The 23,942-nt window shown below is 33.2% G+C and overlaps 1 protein-coding gene across 1 annotated transcript; it reads right to left on the reverse strand.

Moving 5' to 3' along the window:
• Positions 1-4,527: 4,527 nt before the first annotated feature.
• On the reverse strand, positions 4,528-6,218 carry LOC131147995 (desmethylxanthohumol 6'-O-methyltransferase-like). Its single transcript, XM_058097716.1, has 2 exons — positions 5,416-6,218; positions 4,528-5,037 (listed from the first exon to the last, which is right to left on the reverse strand). The coding sequence occupies exons 1-2, from the start codon at positions 6,190-6,192 to the stop codon at positions 4,741-4,743; spliced, it is 1,074 nt and encodes a 357-aa protein (XP_057953699.1). The 5' UTR covers positions 6,193-6,218; the 3' UTR covers positions 4,528-4,740.
• Between the last annotated feature and the right edge of the window lie 17,724 nt (positions 6,219-23,942).

Raw genomic sequence — 23,942 nt, forward strand, 5'->3', positions numbered from 1 at the left:
GTTTGATACTTATAGTGAATGTGATAGTAAATCGGTAGTTTTTTTGGGATCATCATCATTGTCATGTAATGGGAGTTGGAATTGTAAAAGTTATAATGTTTGATGGCATTGTTAGAACATTACAAAATGTTATACATGTTCCAGAATTAAAGAAAATAAACTTTCTCTAGGTTACTTAGAAAATACTTTGTATGAGCTTTCAGCAACTCTTGGAAGAATCCTAAAGGTGTCAAAGGGTTTTATAGTTTTTATGAAGGGTAAACGAGTCGATAACAATCTATATCGGGTAATAGTAGTACATTTGGGGGTAGTGCAGTATAGTAGTACTGCAACAACTACTTCATCAAATACCAACACAGTTGACACTAAGCTCTGACATATGCATCTGGTACATATGAGTGAATGGGGTGTGATAGAACTACTCCATAAAAAAAATTTTCTAAAAGGGTTGAAGGAGTGCAGAGTCAATTTTTGCAGGTATTGTGTTTTGGGTAAATGGTGCAATGTAAAATTCAAGTTGCCTTCCCAAAAGAGTAGAGGTATTTTGAATTATGTTCATGGTGATGTTTAGGGACATGTAAAGGGTACCAGTTTGGAATGTAGCTCAGTATTCGATTAGTTTCATTGATGATTACTCCAGGAAGCTTTGGGTTTACTTCATGAAGGAAAACTCAAAGGTATTTTAGAGGTATTCAAGCAGTGGAAGGCAGAGGGGCAAAGGTTGAGAAACAAATAGAAAAATTAGTGAAGTGTCTCAAGTCAAATAATGGCTAGACTAAAAGTCTAATAAGTTTCTAAACTTCTATAGATCTAATGAAATAATTAGACATTTTACAATTCATTTAACTCCATAAAAGAATGGGGTGGTTGAAAGGATGAACAAGAACTTACATGAGAAAGCTAGGAGTATAGACTACATGTAAAATTGCCCAAGAACTTTTGGACTAGTGCAGTCAGCACAACTTGCTATTTTTTTAATAAGTCACCTTTTGCCAAGCTAGATGGTAAAGTAGCTAAGGAAGTTTGGATCGATAGATCAAAAGGTTGACTACTTTATGTAGACTCCCCATTTGGCCTGATCATTATATTACAAAATTTAGGGATTTTTACCCTATTTTCATTTTAAATTTTAGGCATTATTAGGTTGTTTTTCCTTTTCTGGTCTTGTAATTTAGGTTTTTTTAAAAAAAATTCAAATAAGTGTCATCTAATTAAGGTCTTTGCCTAAACGATCGCCCTTCAGGTAGGTACCCCAGTTCACTCGATCTCACCGCGCTATTTTGATTGTTCGTACATTATAAATAGTATAAGAGTTCATTTACATTTGTGAGGTACAATCAAAAAAGATAAATAAGACAAAAAAAACCAAAAAAAAAAAAAAAACCAAAGGAGAAAAAATAAAAAATCTCCCAGCCATCCTCGAAGCTCTCAGGCCAACTTCCAAACTTCCGCACTTGCACACACAAGAAAAAAAAAAATAAAGGAAAAGGTTAGTGGCAACCTAACAAAGAAGCCCAATTTGTGAGTTGGCAACCTAACAATAAAATATAAAGTTATACTTTAATTATTTTTTCAAATCTACATAATTTCAAATCCTTCCTCTGAAATTCATGCTCTCAAATTCTAACTTAGAGTTGTTTTGATCTTCTTGTTTAGGAATTTTGGGTAAATAGTTGCAGAGTTGGCTAAGAAACATAATGATGAAAATGTGATAGGTTTGATGGTTTCAAATAAATTTTTTTAAACCCATCAATTACAAGATGTTATTTTGATTTTTGTGCCCATCAAAGTATTATGGGATCTTCATTAATTGGGACTAACATCAAACAATACTTCTTTGGGTTCAAGGGCTAGTTTTGCATTGCATAATCGTTGAGTTCAAATCCTATGTGCAAAACCGCATTGCTTTACTAGTCTTTCAAGAGCCTCTTAGGAGAGTTTTTGATTCACAATCTCTTATAACAATTTTAGGAATATAATGTCCACAACATTTCATTATTATGTTTGAGTACCGAAATCTTATGTTAACATTTGTGAGAAGGAAGGGTTTTCGCAAAAGTATATTAATAAGATACTTGACCAAATTCCATGGAATTAGGCAACTCATTTGTGAGTTGTTATCCTACTTCAATTTTATGCTATCAAACAAAAGCTCTATTAAGTAAAGAGTTGACGGCTGGGGATGTTGGAGTTGGCCTGGGTTGCAATCGAGAAGAGAGGGGGAGTCGAGGGAGAAACTGAGGGAGAGTTAGGGAGACAGTTGAGAAGGGGAGGCCAAGGGAGTAAGAGAGAGTCAGAGAGGGAGAGAATTGAGAGGGAGCAGAGAAGAGTTAAGGAAGGGGAAGAGGGAAGGATGGGAGTGAGGGAAGAGGAGTGCGGGAGCCTAGAGAGAGGCTGATCTGCAAGGGCTTGCTTCGAAGTAGAGACAGAGGGATGAGAATGAGAGAGAGAGAAAAGAGAGTGTGAGAGAAAAAAGAAGAGAGTACCTCCGCCCCCCGTGTTTGTGTTCTTTTCTTTTCTTTTATAGGCCAACCAAATCCATATACTCCTTTTTAAAAAAAAAAAACTTTTATGGTAATAATAATAATAATAATAATAATAATAATAATAATAATAAGATTTAAAAACAATGATAATACTAAATACAATAGTAATAAATAGAAGTAGTAAAAATAATTATAGTAAAGTAATAATAATAATAATAATAATAACCCCTTTATTATATTTGACTCGAACAAAAATAGGGTGTCTACAGATAGTTGAGTTGGCACACACAAACACACACACACACACACACATGTATACATATATGTAGGAGGGATAGAGAAACAAGTGAGAAAAAAAAATGTACTCCAGGATAACCAATGTGATCCTTCCATTAGGTTCTTTAATCCAATGAAAACCCTTCAAACAATGGATTCTACATGACTATTTGGAGTGCTTTTATTACATGAAAGGACCATAGTCCTCTCAAAGGACCTAATTTTTTATTTTAAAGAAAACAGAGAAAGCAAAAAAGATTGTCATGGTCAAACCGAGTGAGAATTGAGAGCTTTATATTATTTCTTTAAAAATAAATGCTATTAATAAGGAGCCCATAACATTGAAGAGAAAAGAACCTCAACCAACTTAAAAATAATTTTAAAATTTAAAAAGGTCAAAACTTTAGGATAGTTTCATATCACTGTCAAAAATTATAAAAATAAAAAAAAATTAGAAATAAAAATTTAAAATTAGAAGCTAGCAACCTATTAGGTTAGCATTTATAAAACCAATGCAAATTAAAAAATTAATTAAAAAATGTTCATTTTCATCTTTTAATCAAATATTATTATAAAAATATGATTAAAATAATAAAATAACAAATAATACACATTAAAAATTACAATATTAAAAATAAATTTTATTATAGTTTTTTTACTTTTAAATTTTACTTTACAATAAAAATTATATAGGATATGACAATTAAAAAATAGTAAAGTATTTTGTAATTGGCTTTATTTTTATTTTTTAAAATTTTTGCATATTTTTATTTTTATTATATTTAAATTCAAACGATCGTTTAACTTTACTTTTTTATTTAAGTGTATAAAATTAATAATTTAATCTAATTTTTTTTTTTTGAATATTAAAATGCTACTAACAGTTGTCAAAACAACTAAAATCATAAAATCTGATTTTTAGTTTTTTGGCAAACATTAAAAATCAACAACAAAAACCAAAAACTAACATCATAAACAAATGCACTTTTATGGTTTATTTATTCACCATGGAGAAATAGACATAAAAAATTGAAAATAGTAGCGATACTAAACAGACCCTGGTTTTAAGAATTCAGGGTTGAGAGTTCAAAGGCTTTTCTCTCCTACATGTCATCCTCTCCTTTAAGTGTTTTACTCTCTCCTTCGCCCGATTATGCTTGACTCACGTCTTAAACATTAAATAAAAATAATTAATGAAAAAAAAATATGGTTGATAAATTAGAAATACAACATTTTATTTAAAGTCATCTAAAGGCCTTCAATTACATACTACTGGCAAATGAAATAAATATCAAACAAAATAATCTCTCAAAGTTAAAATTTTCATACAATTTTGTATTTAAATTTTATATTAAGATACATATATTTCCAACCTTACTAGTTGATCACATTTTATTTATATTTATATTTTTTTCTTTCATTACTATTGGATTTCATTTTATATATATATATATATATATATATATATATATATATATATATTATCTATATTGAAAGCATGCCTTACTCTCATTTGTCTCAAGCCCTCAACTAGTTCTTAGCCTTGCTCCTCACCCGCCAAGTGTAGTCGCCCTTCATTATTAATTCAAAATTCAACGATAAGGAGATTGTCACCTTCAGGTTCCAAGGATGGCTCAAGTGGTAAATATATAAAATTCTCTTGATTAAATGGTCAAAGTTTGAGTCTTAGAGATAACGACTTGTCATTTGAGACAAAGCATTGGTGCTTAAGTAAAAAACATAGAGAAACATGCCCATTATTCTAGTAATCCCGCGTTTGTCTTTATTGCATAAAGATACAATTATACATTATCTCCACTTTTACAAACCTTAATAGCATCTATAATATTAACGGCAAATGATGAAACCTTAAGGCTTCATCAAATTATTCTTCAAACTCCATAATATTACATACCTCTCGATCATTTGATTTAAATTCAAATTACATAGAAAAATAATGACATAATTTTTATTTTTATTATGGATTTGCCTCGATAATTGACACAATTGTTGGAATTTTAATGATTTTATAGCGAGAAAATCCTCCTTCATGTAACACCTTCTCCCACTCTAATTTTGTTCTTTCTTTTCCTTTAAGAAAGCCGACAAGCATCATTAGATCATATGTGAACCTTGTCTCATCAAATAAGTGTTTACCATCTGGTTGCAAAACAATATCAATGATGATCACCTTGCCATTTTTCTCGAAGATTGCTTTTCGACAATTTTTCAAGATTTTAATACAATCTTCATCTCCCCAATCGTGCATTACCCGCTGAAATTTGATAAATTGATAGGATGAGTAATGATTGGTCGGTCACTTGCACATGTAAGCATGTAGAAAAAAAAATGTTATAATTATATGCATGTAAATAATATTAAATATTCTAAAATTTTAAAATATTTTAGAATAATGATTTTCTTCTTATATAAAAGATTTTTGTGTGGTTTCATCTTTTAATTATTTCTTTAAACTATTTCAAATCACAAATTTTGCATTGCAGGATAAATATTTCTTCTACATCCAAACATAAAAATTTTATTTGGAAAAATTAATTACAAATTATTAAAATTTATTAAATAAGAAAAATAGTTTTTTATTAAATTTATTGACAATATTTATTTGAAAATTGCAATTTACCTACGTAATTACCTTCATGAAAATTGCATCAGCTTTAGGAATGCTATGGAACATGTCACCTGCGACGTGGCACACTCCGGGGAACGGGGGTGCAGTGGCAACGACATGTGGCAAGTCAAAGTTGATACCCTTGATGTGTGGACACGCTTTCACCACCTCTGCAATCGCTGACCCGGTCCCACCTCCCACGTCTACGAGGGACTCCACGTCGGCAAGCCCGTCCTTGTACCCCGCCAGGATGGCATCAAGCATGATCCTAGCCGTACACGCCATCGCGTCATTGAACATGGCGTTGAACTCCGGATTTGCACCGGCGAAGTCCCAAACCTCCCGGCCGTGAGCCTTCTTGAAGGCGATCCCGCCGTCTCTGACGCAGTCGGATAAGTGATGCCACGGAGACAGCAGCAGCGGATGATTCATCAACAGCACCATCGGCGCCAGCGTCCTCTCGGCGTGGCCGAGGAGCCACGTGGAGGAAGGGGTGAGGCCGTAGAGGATGTCTGAGGATGGGCCGCCGTCTGACGACGGAGAAGGAAAGGCGGTGAAGATGGACTTGTGGACGAGAAATCTCATGATACGGGAGAGGGTGGTGATATCGGCGGCGGGAGGGTCGATGGCGGAGGCGATTTGGCGCAAGGTGATTGGACGGCCGTGGGAGTGTATGATGTCGGCGATGCGTAGCTCCACAGCAGATTTGAGAGCCATGGGGCCTACAAAAGTAAGCATCACTTCCCATATATAAGCTTCACCCTTTAACTTTGCATCAACTTCCTCATGCACTGTCGACATTTTGTGTGAGTGTGAGAAATAGAACTTGGAAATTAAGGGATGATCACAAGTAAGAAGAGAGATTTATATTTATAGAGTGAATTGGGAATTAGGGGCATGTCATGTAGGATGTGCAATAAGTGAAGGACAACTCAAAAGAAAGGACTTTTGGAATTATATGTGAAATTATGTAGGTAAGGTGTGTTAGGTACTTTTGAGTCTTTTTAACTTCAAAAGTTAGTTTATGATGTGAGACTTTTCCTTATATTTAATAATTAACCACCAACTCCTTTCACAATCGATATGGGATAACTCCAATAATCTCCTCCTCACACATTGGGTTTCAAATTAGCAGACCCACGTACCCGGCATTCCGGGGAGACTTTGAAACCAGTATTAGGTGGTCTTGAATCTTTTTAACTCTCCTAAAACTAACTTATGGGGTGAGACTTTCTCTCACATTTAATAACTGACCATCAGCTCATTTCACAACTGATGTGGGATAACCCAATGAGGTGTACAAATATGAAAAATGAAATAAGCTCGGGTTTAAAACTATAATAAAAAATTAGATCAAAGTGTAAATGGAAGGTTTATAATTGACAGATTGTATGATGCTTATTTTGTTAATATTTTGATTAACTAAAATGATGGCAAACCATGAAAATAATATTTACTTTTATAACTTCTTTGCTACAAATTTTATAAGCAATTGTTTGTTGTAAGTTTTGTTTTTATTGTTAGTTGAACAAAAGGTTGTTACTAAAACAAGAAGTTTACGATGAGTTTAAATGAGTTAAACGATGAGTTATTTCTGAATTATCTTGTATGTTAATTTCTCAAATCTAACTTAATTAGATCGATTCAAACTCCAATCTCTCAACAAACTAACAAAATTTTAACTCATATTGTGCATAAGTGAGGAGTGCATGCATAGGATAAGTGTGTATTTGTGGAGAGAAATTATATAGGACCTTTCTCTTCACGTAGTGTATGTTTCCTTAATATTAGACAAGTGAAAATTGGACTTACATTTATTAATATTAAAAGGGGTTCATTTTTAATAAGTGTATAATTAAAAAAATATGCACATGGGAAAAGTTTCATGTATAATTTCCCATCTAAATGAGTTGAAATGTAATTATTTTTTATTAATCATCTTAAAAGTTCCTTTAAAGTCATATTTGAAAGTATAAATTTGAGAATTTCGATTTAAATTTTGTGTAATTTTATATGAAATTAAATAAATTGAATTGAGTTTTGCCCAAAATTTAAATTCCGACGAGGCTAATTAATGCTGACCAGGTCAAATGCACTCAAAATACTGGTCTTACATTGAATGCAAAACATTATGACAGATGCATGTCATTTTAGTAATTACGAGAAGATGTTATTTTAGTAATTAAGTTATGTTAGTGGGTTAATTTGTGTCCTTCTGAATTTATTATTTAATAATGTATAAGAGGGCACCTGGAGCTTCTTTAAGAGAGTTCTAGACATGGACACATCACATTTTTCACAAATTCAAACCATGCCTCTTTGGGATTTAATCAATTTTTTACACCTTTGTCAATGTCTTATATATGATTTTGAGTGATTGGTCTAATCATTAGACGGCCGAGTGTTCGCCTAAGACTTCAAAATTTCTGGAGCCTCTAAATTTTTTTTTTATATAATAATATATTTTTTGAGATCTCAAAATTTTTTTAATTAAATAATATCAACATTCTTTATTATGTTATCTTCCCATATATTGACTTCCCAACTAATAAATAAAAAATATTTATTTTAAAATATAAAATAAATACAATTTAATTCTTTTTTTTTTTCGAATCTCATTGACTTCCCAATTAACAACTTTATTATGTTTCAACTATCTATTACTCTCATCTCTTTCTCTTAATCTCTCTAAAAAATCTTTCCATCTCTCACACTCTCTTACTCTCATCTCTCGGTCTCTCTATGATTTTTGTTCCGATTCTTGTGTTCATCATTTTTGGGGTTCCGATTCTCTGTAATTTTCATCAATCCTAATTTTGGTTTCAATATTTGTATATTATTTTTCTATTATTTTCACTTTGAAAATTTTTTTTTTCAATTTTTTCTTAAATTTTGAAAGTTTTGAGGTTAGAACGTTGTATCTAACAAGAATCCGATATCTCTAAAGCCTTACTCGCCGATCGATTTACAATAATAATAATAGTCAGGTTATATTATTTCAATTTATTATTTCTATAGATTTATTAAATTTATTTTTATTTGTTTACATAATTTGTCAATTTATAGTTAGTATTAATTTTAAAATTTAATTATGTCAACGAGAAAATATAAATCCGGATATAAAAAAGGAAGAAAGAAAAAGTAAATATTAAGGGTTCCTGATTAAATCATTTGCCTAGAGCCCCATATTGTAAAGAGCCGACCTTGAGTGATTCTAATACTAAATGTAACGGTTTTGGACCCAACTTTGATTAGTTGTTATTCACTTTAATCATTAATCTCACAAGTTTGTCTTATAAAAGATGTCTTACATAATTAATATCCAAATCATTCTTATAAGTTCAATATGATGCGTCATTGTGATATTATGCTACTATATATATTAAAAATGTAGTTAATTATTTTTTCCAATTTGCGTAAAAATAATTTGCTATCTAATCTTATTTCATGTACATTATTACCTTAAAAAAATAATGTTTTAAAATTTTCAATCAAAGCTCACCTCAAGGTAATATATGCTTAAAACATTTTTAAACTAATTTTAAAATATCTTTCAATTTTATTTTATTTTTTGTTGAGACTTGCACATTTAGCTAAAAAAAAATTTGAATTAAATGTTTATTTAAAAGGAATATCATAATGTAGGTTGATTTCTAAAAATATTAATACCCAATCATATCAAAATAGTTCAAGCTGTATCTCAGATCTGAAAACAGTTTAACTTTCTAAAATTATGAATATTTTTTTGCACGATTTATTTAGGGGCTGATAAGAAAGAGATAGTAGCAGGTGAAGAAGAAAGAGCAGTCAATGACACATTTTCAAGTCTCAAGGAGTCAGTAATAGTTACGTGCCCAAAAAGCAAGACGCAGTTTCGTAGCCTGGAAAAAGAATAATACTTTGTTTGGAAAAAAATTTTTGGTCGCAGCTGGCGGCTCGCAAATTGGTCTTGGGAGATCTGCATGGGACACCCTGCTTCTCTCTGAGTCTTCCTCCTCTGCCGGCCATTGCACCCTCATCTACCCAACAAATAAAGAATAGCACCTCTGCCCCAGGGCGTTGCTCTATTGGCAGGGCGGATCTTGGGAGTGTCTTTCATGAGATCAGGGCTTTCTTTCCTCCTGTGTTCGATTCCTACAACGAGCTCCTGAAATTTACCCTTTCCGTAGGCTGTGGGGCAGGCTCGCACGGGGCGCGGGATTAGTCACGAACCGTTAAACAGACGTGACACCGGAACGATATCTAAAAAAAAAAAAGAATAGCACCTCTGCACTGCATGACCCATGGCCATAACTCATAATTATAATATTAAAATAGTATGCCAGCTGATACTCGGGTGACATTTTAATGAAAGAAATTTTAGAATTTTAATTGCCAATCTCCGAAAGAATTTTAATCAGCAGAGACTAGATCCTGAACCCGCTCCTCCCCGGCCGGTGGACTAGTTACAAAAGCTAGGTCGCAGCGACGGATGGATTGCAGAGAGTAGTTGGTGTTGGGTAATCAGGATTTACAGCGCAATTCGATCTGTATTCAAAATAGTGTAAATCCTCCTTTCCAAATAATTAAATTGGAGAGCTTGGTTCCGCAGCGTTCTGATCATCTTCCATGAAAAACTGGTTGCCCATAAAAACTGAAGCGTAGAAATTAAGAAAAATGTGTTTTAGTTTGCAGCCAGAAATACGAAACCCAGGATTCGTGCGACGGCCCCTTAAGAAAATTCAGATCCCGTATTCTGTCTCATACAACTCACTCGCCTACCTTCAAATTTAAACTCAGATCCTGCGCACGCGCTTTACAATCCACCAACAAGAGGCGTCTATATTAATTATTTCTTCGATCCAACTGCACTCACAAACTCAGCAACGAGAAGAGATTTGCCGAGCTGAGAGTGATCACGCAGAGCTTCTCGACGAGCAACTTCCTCGGCGAGGGCGGGGAGAGAGAACACTGGCTATAAAAAAATCTTTAAAATAATTGTCTTTGAGCTCCTAGTATAATTATGTGTTCTTTACAAATCTACGGCAATTCCCAGTTTAATTCTTGCAATTTTCAGAGTCAGGTAGGAACCACTTTGGGTTATTAATAGATCAAATGTTAAACCAAAAACAGAGTATTCAAAGAGAACTCTAGCCAGAACAGAGAGCCTTATTACCAAAGGATACAAAATCTTGCCTCAAGCTGGACCGAAAAATCATTTTAGAAACCAGGGATTAAAACTCCAATTTCTGAAGTGGGTTCTCGCAATTTGAGTTCGAATAGCTGTAGCAAGAGCGGTTTGAGTGCTTCGTCGTCGGCAGAAAGCTGACGAAAACACAGCAGCAACTTTTCTTTATTAATTTTCCTTAAAAATTAATATAAAAATTTGAAATCATATTTTAATTATATATTTATTTGTCTTGCCAGGTGCAAAGTCCAGGATGCAATGGCCGGCAGAGAAGGATGGCTTGGAGAGAAGCAGGTGCAGGCAGCTCAATCTCGCAGGACCAATCTGCTTATTTTTGTGGATGGAGTGATGGACAACCATCTCCTCCCCTTATTTTTGCTTCTTTCAAACATTACCTAAGAATAATAATTAAAGACTTTAATTCTACCCCTTTTGTTCTAAACAAAAGACACTAATCTCCGCTTGATTTTTAAAAATTTTATTAATTTTTTTGAGATTTTGAAAATTTTACACATCTCTGCTAAGATTTGTTAAAAAGATTAAAAAGTCTTTTTAGACGATTTATCTTTTTATAAAATGTAAGGAAAGATTTATATTTTTTCAGCAAAGATTTATATTTTTTCAGCAAATTTCAAGACATGTCATAAAATTCTCGAAACCTCGAGCAAGGTATTTGAAAATTTTTAAATCTCAAAAAAAGTCTCTGTTTTTTTTATTAAATTTCAAACAAGTTCACTATTTTACCTTTTATTTTTATTTTTTGTAAAATTCAGCTTCTTGAATATTTTTTTTGTAAGGAGGCCTTTTCTACTCCAAAATATTGCTAGGGGAGCAAGCATGAGAGATATATGGAAGTGGGCAGAAGACTCACTGCACTGCAGGAGAGTCGAGCTGTTACCCTTCCTAGCCCATCTTCTTCTGCCGCTCATTACTTGTATCCATAAGACCTATGGTGAAAACAAAATTTAAATTTCACATGCTCAAATTTAAATCCAACGACTTACTCACTCTTGCATCCAAATATAACAATTATTGAACACGGGCAAAGAGATAGAAACATAAATCTGTAGAGCAAGACACAAAAATATAATCATCCTAAGAGCAAAACTGATCAAGGAACAAACCTTTGGTCCCCCGTTTGTGTCGCTAACAGGGACGCTTTCACAACTTATTCAGATCATTACTCATTCACTCATATCGAATCTCTTCATTCATGACATTCCATAAGACAAGAACGAATTTGTTTTAGGTTGAGGAACTATTTTGACATTTTGGCTGCCATTTAACCGAGGGTCTTGAGCAAAACAATGTCATTGTGCATTCTCGTGGCTATAGTTCCTAACTACTAGGCATGGCCAGCAAGCTAATTTACTGCCTTGTCATCTGTAATTAAATGTGATAGAAGAGAACATGATATTTTAGTAATTAAGTTTTGTTAGTGGTTAATTTTTGTCCTTAAGAATTTATTACTGTTAATAATATATAAAAGGTCAGATCTGGAGCTTGTTAAAGAGAGTTTCCAAGCACGGTGATGTTACTTTTCACAAATTCAAAGCGTTGGAAATTGGAGATTGAGCATAACACATGTCTCCTTGGGATTTTTTAATTGTTGCCAACAATTTGGGGTTTCTTTATTACTACTAGCACACCAACATTTCTTTTATTACTAATGGCCAAGGACTCCAGCATGCAACATGGGCTCTTGTGTGTATTATTGCTCATGCAGCATGAGCTCTTGTGATTTATTATTGCTTCCCAACATCAACACAGTAGCATGGCAGCAGCTCAGGAGTGGTGGCTAAGGAATGCAACAAATGTGTATATGAGTCTGTATTTTCGCACAATACCATGCAGAACAAAATTCTCAATCAATGGAAATTATTTTAGGCATTTCGTCAAACACTTGCTTTGCATTCTGTTATTTACTTTAGCATGGTATCCAAAGCCAACTAAAGGACTCAAGTCTATCACCATTTTTTTTTTCCATCTTTGTTCTTCAGCCACTATGGCCTCTCTAGAGTCCTCCGAAAAATCCTAAACACCTGCTCGCTTCAACACCACAATTCTAAACTCGTCTAGTCATTTTATAACCATTAAACTCAATATTGAAAATTATTCGCTTTGGAAAGCCCAAATGGTTCCCTTCCTTAAAGGCAACCAATTGTACAACCATGTTGATGGATCTTTCGTCATCCCTCCACCCAGAACACACCCGAGGGCTTTTGCTTAATCAGCTTATCATTTCGGACATCAATTCTTCCATGTCCGATCATGTTCTCGTGCAAGTTCTAGAATGCACCAACTTGCATGAAGTCTGGACCATCTTGCACTATTTGTTCGCAGCTGAGTCTTCGGCTTATGATATGCAAACACAATACCAGCTTGCTACACTTAAGAAAGGGCTGAGTCAATTACAGAATATTTTTACAAAGCTAATACACTTGCTGCCTCACTTGGAGCAGCTCGTAAAACTCTCTCCCCATCTGAATTCTCTGTGTATTTATTGGTTGGTCTCGGCCCCGACTACGATTCTTTGGTTACCTATCTCACAACCAGACCCGACCCCTTATCTCCCTATCAGATTTACAGCTACTTATTAAACCATGAATCTTGCCTCAACCATCAAGCCCAAACTCTTCTCACAGGCAATCCACTGATAGCCAACCTTACTACCACAAAACACCCCCATCCTTTCTGTCATCACATAGGGGACGAGGGGGTTGAACCTTTTGTCGAGGACGGGGTTAGAGCAAAGGTTCCTTAAGTTATTTATCTAATTGACTAGATAGTAGACCATTGTGTCAAGTATCACAACAAAAAATAAGAGTATTAGTGAATAATCAAATTTATCACTAATATTTATAAATTCGTCACTAATAGTATTAGTGACTAATTTATAAGTATTAGTGACGATTTTAAAATAGTTGTTATATCTACCGTTACTGCTAATTATTAGTGACAAATTTAAAATTCGTCACTAATAATGGAGTATTAGTGACGAATTATAACCGTCACTAAAACCCTAATACCATCACTATAAATTCCACATTGGCTCAACTCAAATTCGTCACATATAGTAGGGTATTAGTGACGAATTTATAGGGTATTAGTGACGAATTATAAATTCGTCACTAATAGTATAGTATTAGTGAATGATTCAAATTCGTCACTAATAGTAAGGTATTAGTGACGAATTTGTCAAATTCGTCACTAATAATAAAGTATTAATGAAATATTTAAATTCGTCACTAATACCGTCACTAATAATAGAGTATTAGTGACGAATTTCAAAACCGTCACTAATACCATACTACTAGTGACGAATTTCAAAATCGTCACTAATACTCTACTATTAATGACGATTTTGAATCCTTCACAAATACTATACTATTAGTGACGATTTTGAAATTCGTCACTAATACTTATAATAATTTTAAAATTAATAATTTTTTTAATCATTATATTTTGTAAAAATCTGTAATTAAATTTTTGCATATATAACATTAAACCATAATTACTACAAAATTCATAAATTATTCAAAATTCTTATTCAAATATAGATATATTATACAAATTCAATTAAAATACAAAAATTTCATATGTTCAAATAACAAAAAAAAAATATTTAAAAAATCAAATTCAAATTCAAATACAAATACATTATACGAATTCAAATTAAAATACAGAAATTCCATTTGTTTAGATAGCAAAAAAAAATTACAAAAAAATAATCAATAGTTGCATCTGACTGTAGTATATGACATTGTGCCAATTTTATGACAGCTGCAAACCCTACAAATTAAGATTTATAAATAAATAAAATTAGTATACAATTTTTTAACATATATGTATACGTACCATAAGTATCAATGATTTGATAGTAAAATAATCGAACATTCGAACACTAATGCGAAAGAAAAAAACTGGAAAAAAAAAAAATCGAGAGAAGTATAATAATTTAAGTACGGTTATGGGAAATTCAAATCGGAGGAATTACTGATGAGTTCGCAAAAAGATTTAGTCATTCGGTGTATTATAGATAGTAATCTGCAATGTTGTTGATGTGAAAACTCAATATCAAACTTTTTTAAAGATATCAAAACAGATGTTGATATGAGATTATCTAACAAAACTAAATATATTAACAAAACCTCAATCCAAGTTGAAACATAAGATGTATAATCGAGACCCCTTTAGATTTTCTGAGGTGATTTGCCCAAAGATGATGTGTAGAAGCTAGAGTGTAGGCAATCGTACAACAATAAGAGCAAGTTTCTTAATAATATGTATTCTTCTCCTTGTTTTGATCTTCTTTTTTTTCTTCGCTTACGTTGTAAGGTTTAGATATTCAGTATATATAGTGTCTTATCCTTAGAATTGATCTCAACCATTGGATCAAAGAGATAGCTCGCGAGTTCTATTAATAAAAATAAGATTTTTTAAGTTATCCTGGAAGTTCAGGCGACTGAGGTCGAAGCCCAGGTGACTGAAGTCTCTTAAAGCTTTGAAAATTTAACTTGGAATACAAGGTGAGACGCCTAAGGTACAGTTCAGGTTCCTGAAGTGGCAAGTTCAGGCGCCCAAAGTTCTAAGTCCAGGCAATCGAAGTGCCGCGGTCAAGTTCTGTGTTTTCCATGAAATCTTTAGGCAACTGCACTTAATCTTTAGGCTCCTGAAGAAATTCTTCAGGCGACTGAGGTTAAGTTTAGGAAGCCGAAGTTCCCTTTTTTTGAAATTTTCTTTTCTAATTTAAAAATTTACTTTGCTTTCCTTCTTGGCTCTTTTATAAAAACATTTTCCAAGATTTTAATAATATTTCTAAGTTCATCAATGTCCCCTAATGATGTTCATAAAATGCATGAGTCCTAAAGTCACTCTATGGTATACGTTGAGTCTCAAATTAAATCATATGAAAATAAAAATACACGAGGTCTAAATATCCATTCCCAAGATGTTCTTAAACTTTGCCGCTTGCATCTTGATTCTCGTACTTTTTGAGTTCCATGGATCTTCCCAAAATATGTATGCTTTACTTTAAGGCTTCCATGACTCGTTATCCTTCCGTACATGCTTAATATAGTTCATGTTCATAAATTCAATGCACATATCAAATATCAAGTGATTTGTCATTATCAAAATCGGATTGGACTCGTAGAGTCAACAAACAGTATTACATTCATGCCTCCAGAGTTGGCTATTCGATGGTCACAGTAACCATCAATGACTCTCCTAAATTTTTTTCAAACACATTTTTATTGCTATTTAGATATATAGAGTTGTATTTTAGAAATTTTATTTTGGATACATTGAGATTGAAAGTAAAAAAATGATTTTTTTAAATAAAAATCAAAATAATAACGTCATAAATGAAAAATACAAAGCATTTACTCAAAAATATAAATATAAATACAGATACAAGTTTAACACTATCAGAAATGTTAAATGAAGAGAAAAAATCTTATAATACCATTGTTAAATTTCTATATATTAATTATCACTAAAGCAACAAATAGAGTTTCTCAAAAAATATATATTATTAGAAATAAAACTATAGAACTAGATGTAACCTCCAAGTAAGAAAAATAAAAATAATTTTAATACAACATAATTGGTTTAAAACAAATTAAAAGTAACATTATCAAAAATGTTAAATAAAATATTTCTGAAAAACAACAACAAAATCAAGCCTTAAGTCCCACTAGGTGGGATCGGTAATATGAATCATTTTTCTCAAATTTATACAATCATGGATCATTTCTTTTGAAAAATTTAGGACTATTAAATCCTTATTTACTATCTCATTTCAAGTTAATTTAGGTCTACTCATATCCCTTCTACTACCCCCACAATAACTAACTCGCTCTTCCTCACTAGCGCGTGCACTATGTGACTTGCGTTGCAAGTGCCCAAACCATCTGAGCCGTCCCTTCTTTATCTTATTATTTATAAGAGTTATACACCTAATTTGTCACGAATATATTCATTTCTTAATTTATTTTTCAATGTTATACCACTTAATCATCTAAGCATTCTCATCTCGACAACTTTTACATTTTGGATATTCTATCTTTTAGTCGCCCAACATTTTGATCCGTACAGTAGAGTTGGCCTTATAATCGTCCTATAAAATTTTCCTTTTAATTTTAAGGGTATTTTATGATCACAAAACACATTTGAAACATTTCTCCCTTTTACCCAACCTGCATTAATTTTATGCATCACATCATCTTCAATCTCTTCTTCAACTTGTATAATAGATCTAAGGTATTGAAATCTACAAGTGCTATTTATTTTTTGATCATCAAGTTTTACTTTGTCTCTAATATTCTTCCGATCATTACTGAAATTGCATTTCATATATTCTATCTTATTTCTACTTATCTTAAAGCCTCCACAATTCTAACTTAGCATCTACTCCGCCCTTAGTTTCATCCATCAATACAATATCATCTGCAAATAACATGCACCATGACACCTCATTTTGAATGTTTTTAGTCAATTGGTTCATTACTAAAACAAAAAGATAAGGGTTCAAAGCATATCCTTTATGTACATTAATGTTGATTGGAAATTTTCTAATTTCTCCATCTATAGTCCTTACATTAGTCATTACTCCATTATACATATTCTTAATGACATCAATATACATATTATCACAAAAATAATCAATAAAATTTCTCAAAAATAAATATTATTAGAAACAAATTTATAGAACTAAAAGCACCTTCCAAGTAAAACAAATGAAATTTTATTTGAAATATGGAAAAAAAATTGCTAATTGACCATTAACTATGCAAAAAGTAAGAGTTGCAAATATTTTAGTTATTGAATCACAATTTATTCAAATATTTAATTACTATATATATTGGTGTGTCCATGTGTTTATTCACTATGTAAATTAATTAATATTATTTTAATATTTTGTGAATTAAAACATTAACATTATACAAAATTTAATTTTATCTTGTTGATTCAAAAGATTTAAAAATTAACTTTTATACATTTAATATTTCATATGCAACATAAGTACGTCTTATAAATGAATATCAAGTCAAAATAATCACTTAATTTAGAGAATAAATTCCATGTCATAAAGATATGTATTTAGAGAAGTTCATTTTCTTGGTTTGAACAATTGCAAAGTAGAGCATATATAGTCCTCAACATTATTTTTCTTAATCTCGCAAGTGGTTATGTGTAATGATTTTGACCCCAATTTTCATAAGGTATTGTCAACGTCAATGTCTTCTATATGGTCTCGTAAGATAATACCTCCATGGTGAGTCTAATGCTAAATGTAGTGTTTTTAAACCTAATTCCGATGATATATTATTCGCTTTAACTCATTGATCTCACATGTTTTTCTTATAAAAGATGCCTTGCATAATTAAAATCTAAATTGTTCTTATAATTTCAATATGATGTGGCACTGGGACATTATGCTACTATATATATAGATAAAAAAAGTAGTCAATTATCTTTTCCAATTTGCCAAGTCTATCCATGAAAAAAATCTACTATCCAATCAAAGCTTGTCTCAAGGTAAGATATGCCTAAAACGCCTTTAAACTAACATTAAAATATCCTTAAAATATAGGCGTAATTACTCCAAATTCTATATACAAATATAAATACTATTATCTTATGTTTGGGAAGGGCCTGAAATTTAGATTTGTATGAATTTAAATACCATAAAAAATAAAATTATATTAAATTTTAGCTAAATTTACACATTTAAAAACTCAAAATCTATACTCCCAAACGCAACATACGCCTAAACACCTTGCCATTTTTGTTTTGATACTCTATCCACACACTGTTATAATGATGGGGAGGGCTTTTCTACTCCAAAATATTTTTGGGGAGCAAAGCATGACAGATGGAAGTGGGCAGAAGACTGACTCATTGCACTGCAAGAGAGTCGAGCTGTTACGGTAATGTTGATCTTTGTTTCTTAATAGCTTCAACTGGTTCTCCAAATAAAAGAAAAACTTTGGAAATGTAACTCCAGCTTTAAAATTCGTGGGGTAAGGAATGAAAAATGTAATATTATATAACAATATATAATGTATCCATAAGACACATGGTGAAAACAAAATTTAAATTTTACATGCTTAAATTTAAATCCAACGGCTTACTCACTCTTTCATCCAAATATAACAATTATTGAAGACGGACAGAGGGAAAAAAAACATAAATCTGTAGAACAAGACACAAAAATAAAATCTTTCTAAGAGCAAAACTGATCAACAAACAAACCTTTGATCCCCCAATTGTTTAGCTGATAGGGGATGTTTTCTCAGGAATAACTTTCTAGCAACTTTTGTGCACTCCACCTTTGTCTGCATGTTTAAGATGCGAACTATCCCATTCTTATAATATGTTTGTTTTTCACCCCTTTTGTGTGTTTTGTTTTTCCTATAACCCCAATTTTGAAAGAAAAAAAAAAAACTCTCTTCGAACAATGCGCAGTGGAATAAACATTGTAAAGGATCAAACAATAGCATATGCAACAATCTCAATGGTGAAATACAGAATTATTCCAACCCCATAGCAATATAAAGAGTGTAAAGATAAGAGCAGTAACACCAGGAATTACGTGATTCGGTAAAACCTACATCCATGGGAGCAATCGGTAAGAGATTCACTATGAAAATCAAATATACACACTCAATGATCTTCTCTCCTTCTCTCACCCCTCTTACTCTCTTCTCTCTCAAAATATGCCCAGAAGAGCACATATAACAAGTCCTTAGAGGCTTCCCTCCAAATCTCCAACCGTCACAACGTTCAAATTCAAAATTCAATTAACTTCTCGCAACCCAAGCGCACTCGTCGACAAGAACAAGGTATCCGTTGATGAGTCCAGGAAGCCCACTCATCGACGAGTCTTTGACTCTAAGATTTTCTGACTCTCGGTATCTACTCGTCGACGAGCATAGGGTACTCGTTAACAAGTCTTATGCTGCCAGTACAAGAAGACCTCTATCTCATGTTTTCCTTTGTTTGTGATTCCCATGAAGTATAAGAGTCACACACAAATACAATAATCTCCACCTTGGCGATTATACGTCTCTTAGGAGATCCTGAAAACATGACTAATTTCTCCACCTTGAACTTGAAATGCTCGGTTGAGACAGTCTCCCTTCTAGTACTTGGGGACATGCACCAAGTCCAAGCAATGCCGCTTGAACTTCCCGATGGCAACTTCAACTTCTACCATCTACCCGATATAGTTGTAGATGTAACACCCGAAGACTTCGCCGTAGGCTTCCAATAAGACTTTCCCACAATAGTAAACACAAAACCTGCTGCAAGTCTTATATCACCAAAGCCTCACGCATAGTCTTCAACAAAACTAACAACTGACGGTCCACACTGTTTCTTGCTGAAACTCTCCATTACATAATCATGAAGGACCTTTGACATATCCCAGACATCACAGCCCTTCCTTAGGTACTGAGCGGTAGACATTTCATATTGATTCTCCACAAAACCCCCTTGAGACGGCAAACGAAGTCTCCCTATAATTCTGTCCACAAAGCTATCCAGAGATAACACCAATCTCCTTGTAACTTTGTCCATTCAAATCAGCAAACCAAGATCCATCTTGATTGTACCCAACACATTTATGTCAAAACCTTTTAATAGAGTATCAAACTGATTAGCCTCAGTTAAATCCTGTCTAACCAATAACATGCTATTCACATACAACATATACATCACTCCATAGATACATCACTCCATGACATCCTATCACCCTCTTCCAAACTGGAAGCCTCACCAACTCACACACATGAGTAGTGGTCTGATAGTACACATGGGCCCACCATGATTCTGCTAGTCTCCCGAGCTGAAACTCCTTACAATATGAACTATGTCATCTCTGTCTTGAGCCTGTTACTCCACCTACATCACATGGTCATTCATACCGTGATACTGTTGACCCAAGATAGAACTCCTTGCATTTCTGCCCTAATTCCCTAACTCCGCCTACATAACATGATTACTACTACCGCAGTTTTCTAGAATTTGTTTCTCTTCTTTACCAGAGTACATTGCCCTATAACTTTAACAACAAAAGTCATGTCCTTGATCACCCCTTTATTTGCCATAGGATCACCTAGCTTGCACCCACCTTTCTTATAACCCAGAAAGATGTACTAATCGGACATAACACCAAGCCTAAATCCTCCATTAGTGGAATAGTGCACTAGTGGACATCCACTCACAACCGAGTAGTCTATCGCAAAACTTGCCCACAATTTACTTGTAACTTTCCCATCTAGCGATACCTTTGGCAATCGGTCACACGAGAAACACGTCATACTCACTAACTTCACCAAGAAGTGCCATGCAAGTTGTGCATATAAATTGCCCTACTCATAAACTTCTTGAGCGAAACCAGTGTACTCAACCCCAATGTTTGACTTGAGAATCTCTCTCTCGGTCTAGTTCTCCACTTCAGCCACTGCATGAAGTACACCAAGACCCTTCTTGATAATTCCATGAAATACGTATGTTTATCCCCTAATGATATCATCATTGGTCCCCAAACATCTGAATACATGTTGTCACCCATATGCTTTAACCGCATATGCCACAGGATACCTGACTCAGATTTAACAGTTGTGTAACTCCACCTACAACCATAACACCCAGCAGTGCATAGATATTTCCCGCTACTTTATCCCCTTTCATCACTATCAAGTTACCTTCGCATACTTTCATTTCTCCACATTCAGACTCGTAACAATATCCATTACGATCTAAAGTTTCCAATGAAATACCATTCTTCTTTAGACCCGATTCATGCTTTACATCACATATGGTTCTTACAATATCATTATACATTTTGATTTTGACATTTCTAATAACAAATATTTTGCATGAAATATCATTTTCCATCAAAATACAATCAGCATAAACTGACTTGTAGATGTCAAACCATTTTCTAAGATAAAAACATCAATTTTCTAAGATCCAAGAATTATCCATGAAGCACCCTAAACCCGATAAAACACGTAGCATATCTCTATCACTACATTCTGAGTCTTCCTCCACTACACTTGCAGATTTTGACGAACCCTTAGACATATATTGGCATTCCCGTTTTCACCAAACTAATGCCATAAAATTCTCATCCATGACGTGATACAACGTGTTTTTAGCCGAACAAAGACAAATGATTGCTCCCAATTCATTTCAAGTCATTGCATTCATGTTTTCCGGTGAAATTCTGTATAAAACTTTCACCAAACCTTATTGCACTAAGAGATCCTTCAATTCAGAGGCTATACAACACACACTCTAATACCAATTATTGTGAAAATAATGCCTCTTCAAATAATGCACAGCAGAATAAACATTGTAAAGGATAAAAAAAATACCATATGCAACAATCTCAATGGTGAAATACAGAATTATTTCACAACCATAGCAATATAAAGAGTGTAAAGATAAGAGCAATGACACCAGGAATTATGTGGTTTGGCAAAGCCTATATCCATGGGAGCAATCAATAAGCGATTCACTATGAAAATAAAAGATACACACTCAATGATCTTCTCTCCTTCTCTCACCCCTCTCTTACTCTCTTCTCTCTCAAAATATACCCAGAAGAACATATATAACAAGTCCTAGAATGCACCAACTTGCATGAAGTCTGGACCACCTTGCACAATTTATTCGTAGCTGAGTCTTCAGATTATGTTATGCAAACACAGTACCAGCTTGCTGCATTTAAGAAAGGGCTGAGTCAATTACAAAATATTTTTACAAATCCAATACACTTGCTGCCTCACTTAGAGCAGCTAGTAAAACTCTCTCCCTGTCTGAATTCTCTGTGTATTTATTGGTTGGTCTCAGCACTGACTACGATTCTTTGGTTACCTATCTCACAACTAGACCCGACCCCTTATCTCCCTATCAGATCTACAGCTACTTATTAAACCATGAATCTCACCTCAACCATCAAGCCCAAACTCGTCTCATAAACAATCCACTGACAGCCAACCTTACTACCATAAAACACCCCCATCCTTTCTGTCATCACATAGGGGATGAGGGGGTTGAACCTTTTGTCAAGGACAGAGTCAGAGTAGAGGTTCCTTAAGTTATTTATCTAATCGACTAGATAGTAGACCATCGTGTCAAGTATGCCACAAACTTGTGCATACTGCCCTCTCTTGCTACCATGGATTTAATCAGAGTTATCACACCAGCTCCATCCTTTCTGACAGCCAATTTTACGTCCATACCCACACCACCACCTCGGTACAATGCTTGATTCCCAAATATGACTGCTACTAGTCACTTCACAGCAGACTTCAATAACCTCAATTTGGACTCTTCTTCCTATCAAGGATTTGACCAAGTTAGTATTGAAGATGGCTCATCACTGCCAATTCAACACACGAGTTCAGCTCATCTTCGCTTCTTAACTGGAAATTTTATTTTATTTTTTTCTCATATTCTTCATATGCCTTTAATTGCTAAAAACTTACTCTTGGTTCGTCAATTCTATCTTGATAATTCTATTTACTTTGAATTTCACTACAACTGTTTCTTTGTGAAGGATTTACACAACCAGGAGGTCCTACTTTAGGGCATCGTTGAAAATGGCTTTTTTATGTCCTGTCTCATGATGTTGCAACCTTAACCGATGTTCCTCCTTAGGCATTTCTTGGTGAAGAATCTAGAAACCATCACTAATACTCAACTATTAGTGATGAATTTGAATCATTCACTAATACTTTATTATTAGTAAAGAATTTGAATCCTTCACTAATAATTAAAAAATTAAAAGAATCTTTAATACTAATTTTTTTTAATCATCAATTCCTGTAAAAATATGTAATTATATTTTCGCATACATAACTTGAAACCATAATTATTACAAAATTTGTAAATTATTCAAAATTTCGAATTCAAATACAAATTCAATTAAAATAAAGAAATAACATTTGTTCAGATAACAAAAAAAATTTCAAAATATTCAAAATTCAAATAATACTAACACAAATTCAAATTAAAATACAAAAATTTCATTTGTTCAATAACAATAAAAATTACAAAGAAATAATCAAAAGTTACATCCGATGGTTATGGTGCATGCATGCATGATATCGTACTGATGTTATAACAGTCGCGAACCCTACAAATTAAAAATCGTAAAAAGAAAAAAAAAATAGTATACAAATGGAGAGTTGGCGCTCAGTATAATTAAACTTAGGGATTCAAAGCTTTTTTGTTTCTATTTTTTTTTCTTAAAAGTCCACAAAGCTCACTAATTTTGAATTACTCACAACAAAAAATTACTCATCCACCTTATAGCTGACCTAGGTTAATTATGGCTAGTGGGGGCAAAAATAATTCATCTTCC

Source organism: Malania oleifera, chromosome 2, assembly GCF_029873635.1.
Source record: "Malania oleifera isolate guangnan ecotype guangnan chromosome 2, ASM2987363v1, whole genome shotgun sequence".
NCBI lineage: Eukaryota > Viridiplantae > Streptophyta > Magnoliopsida > Santalales > Ximeniaceae > Malania > Malania oleifera.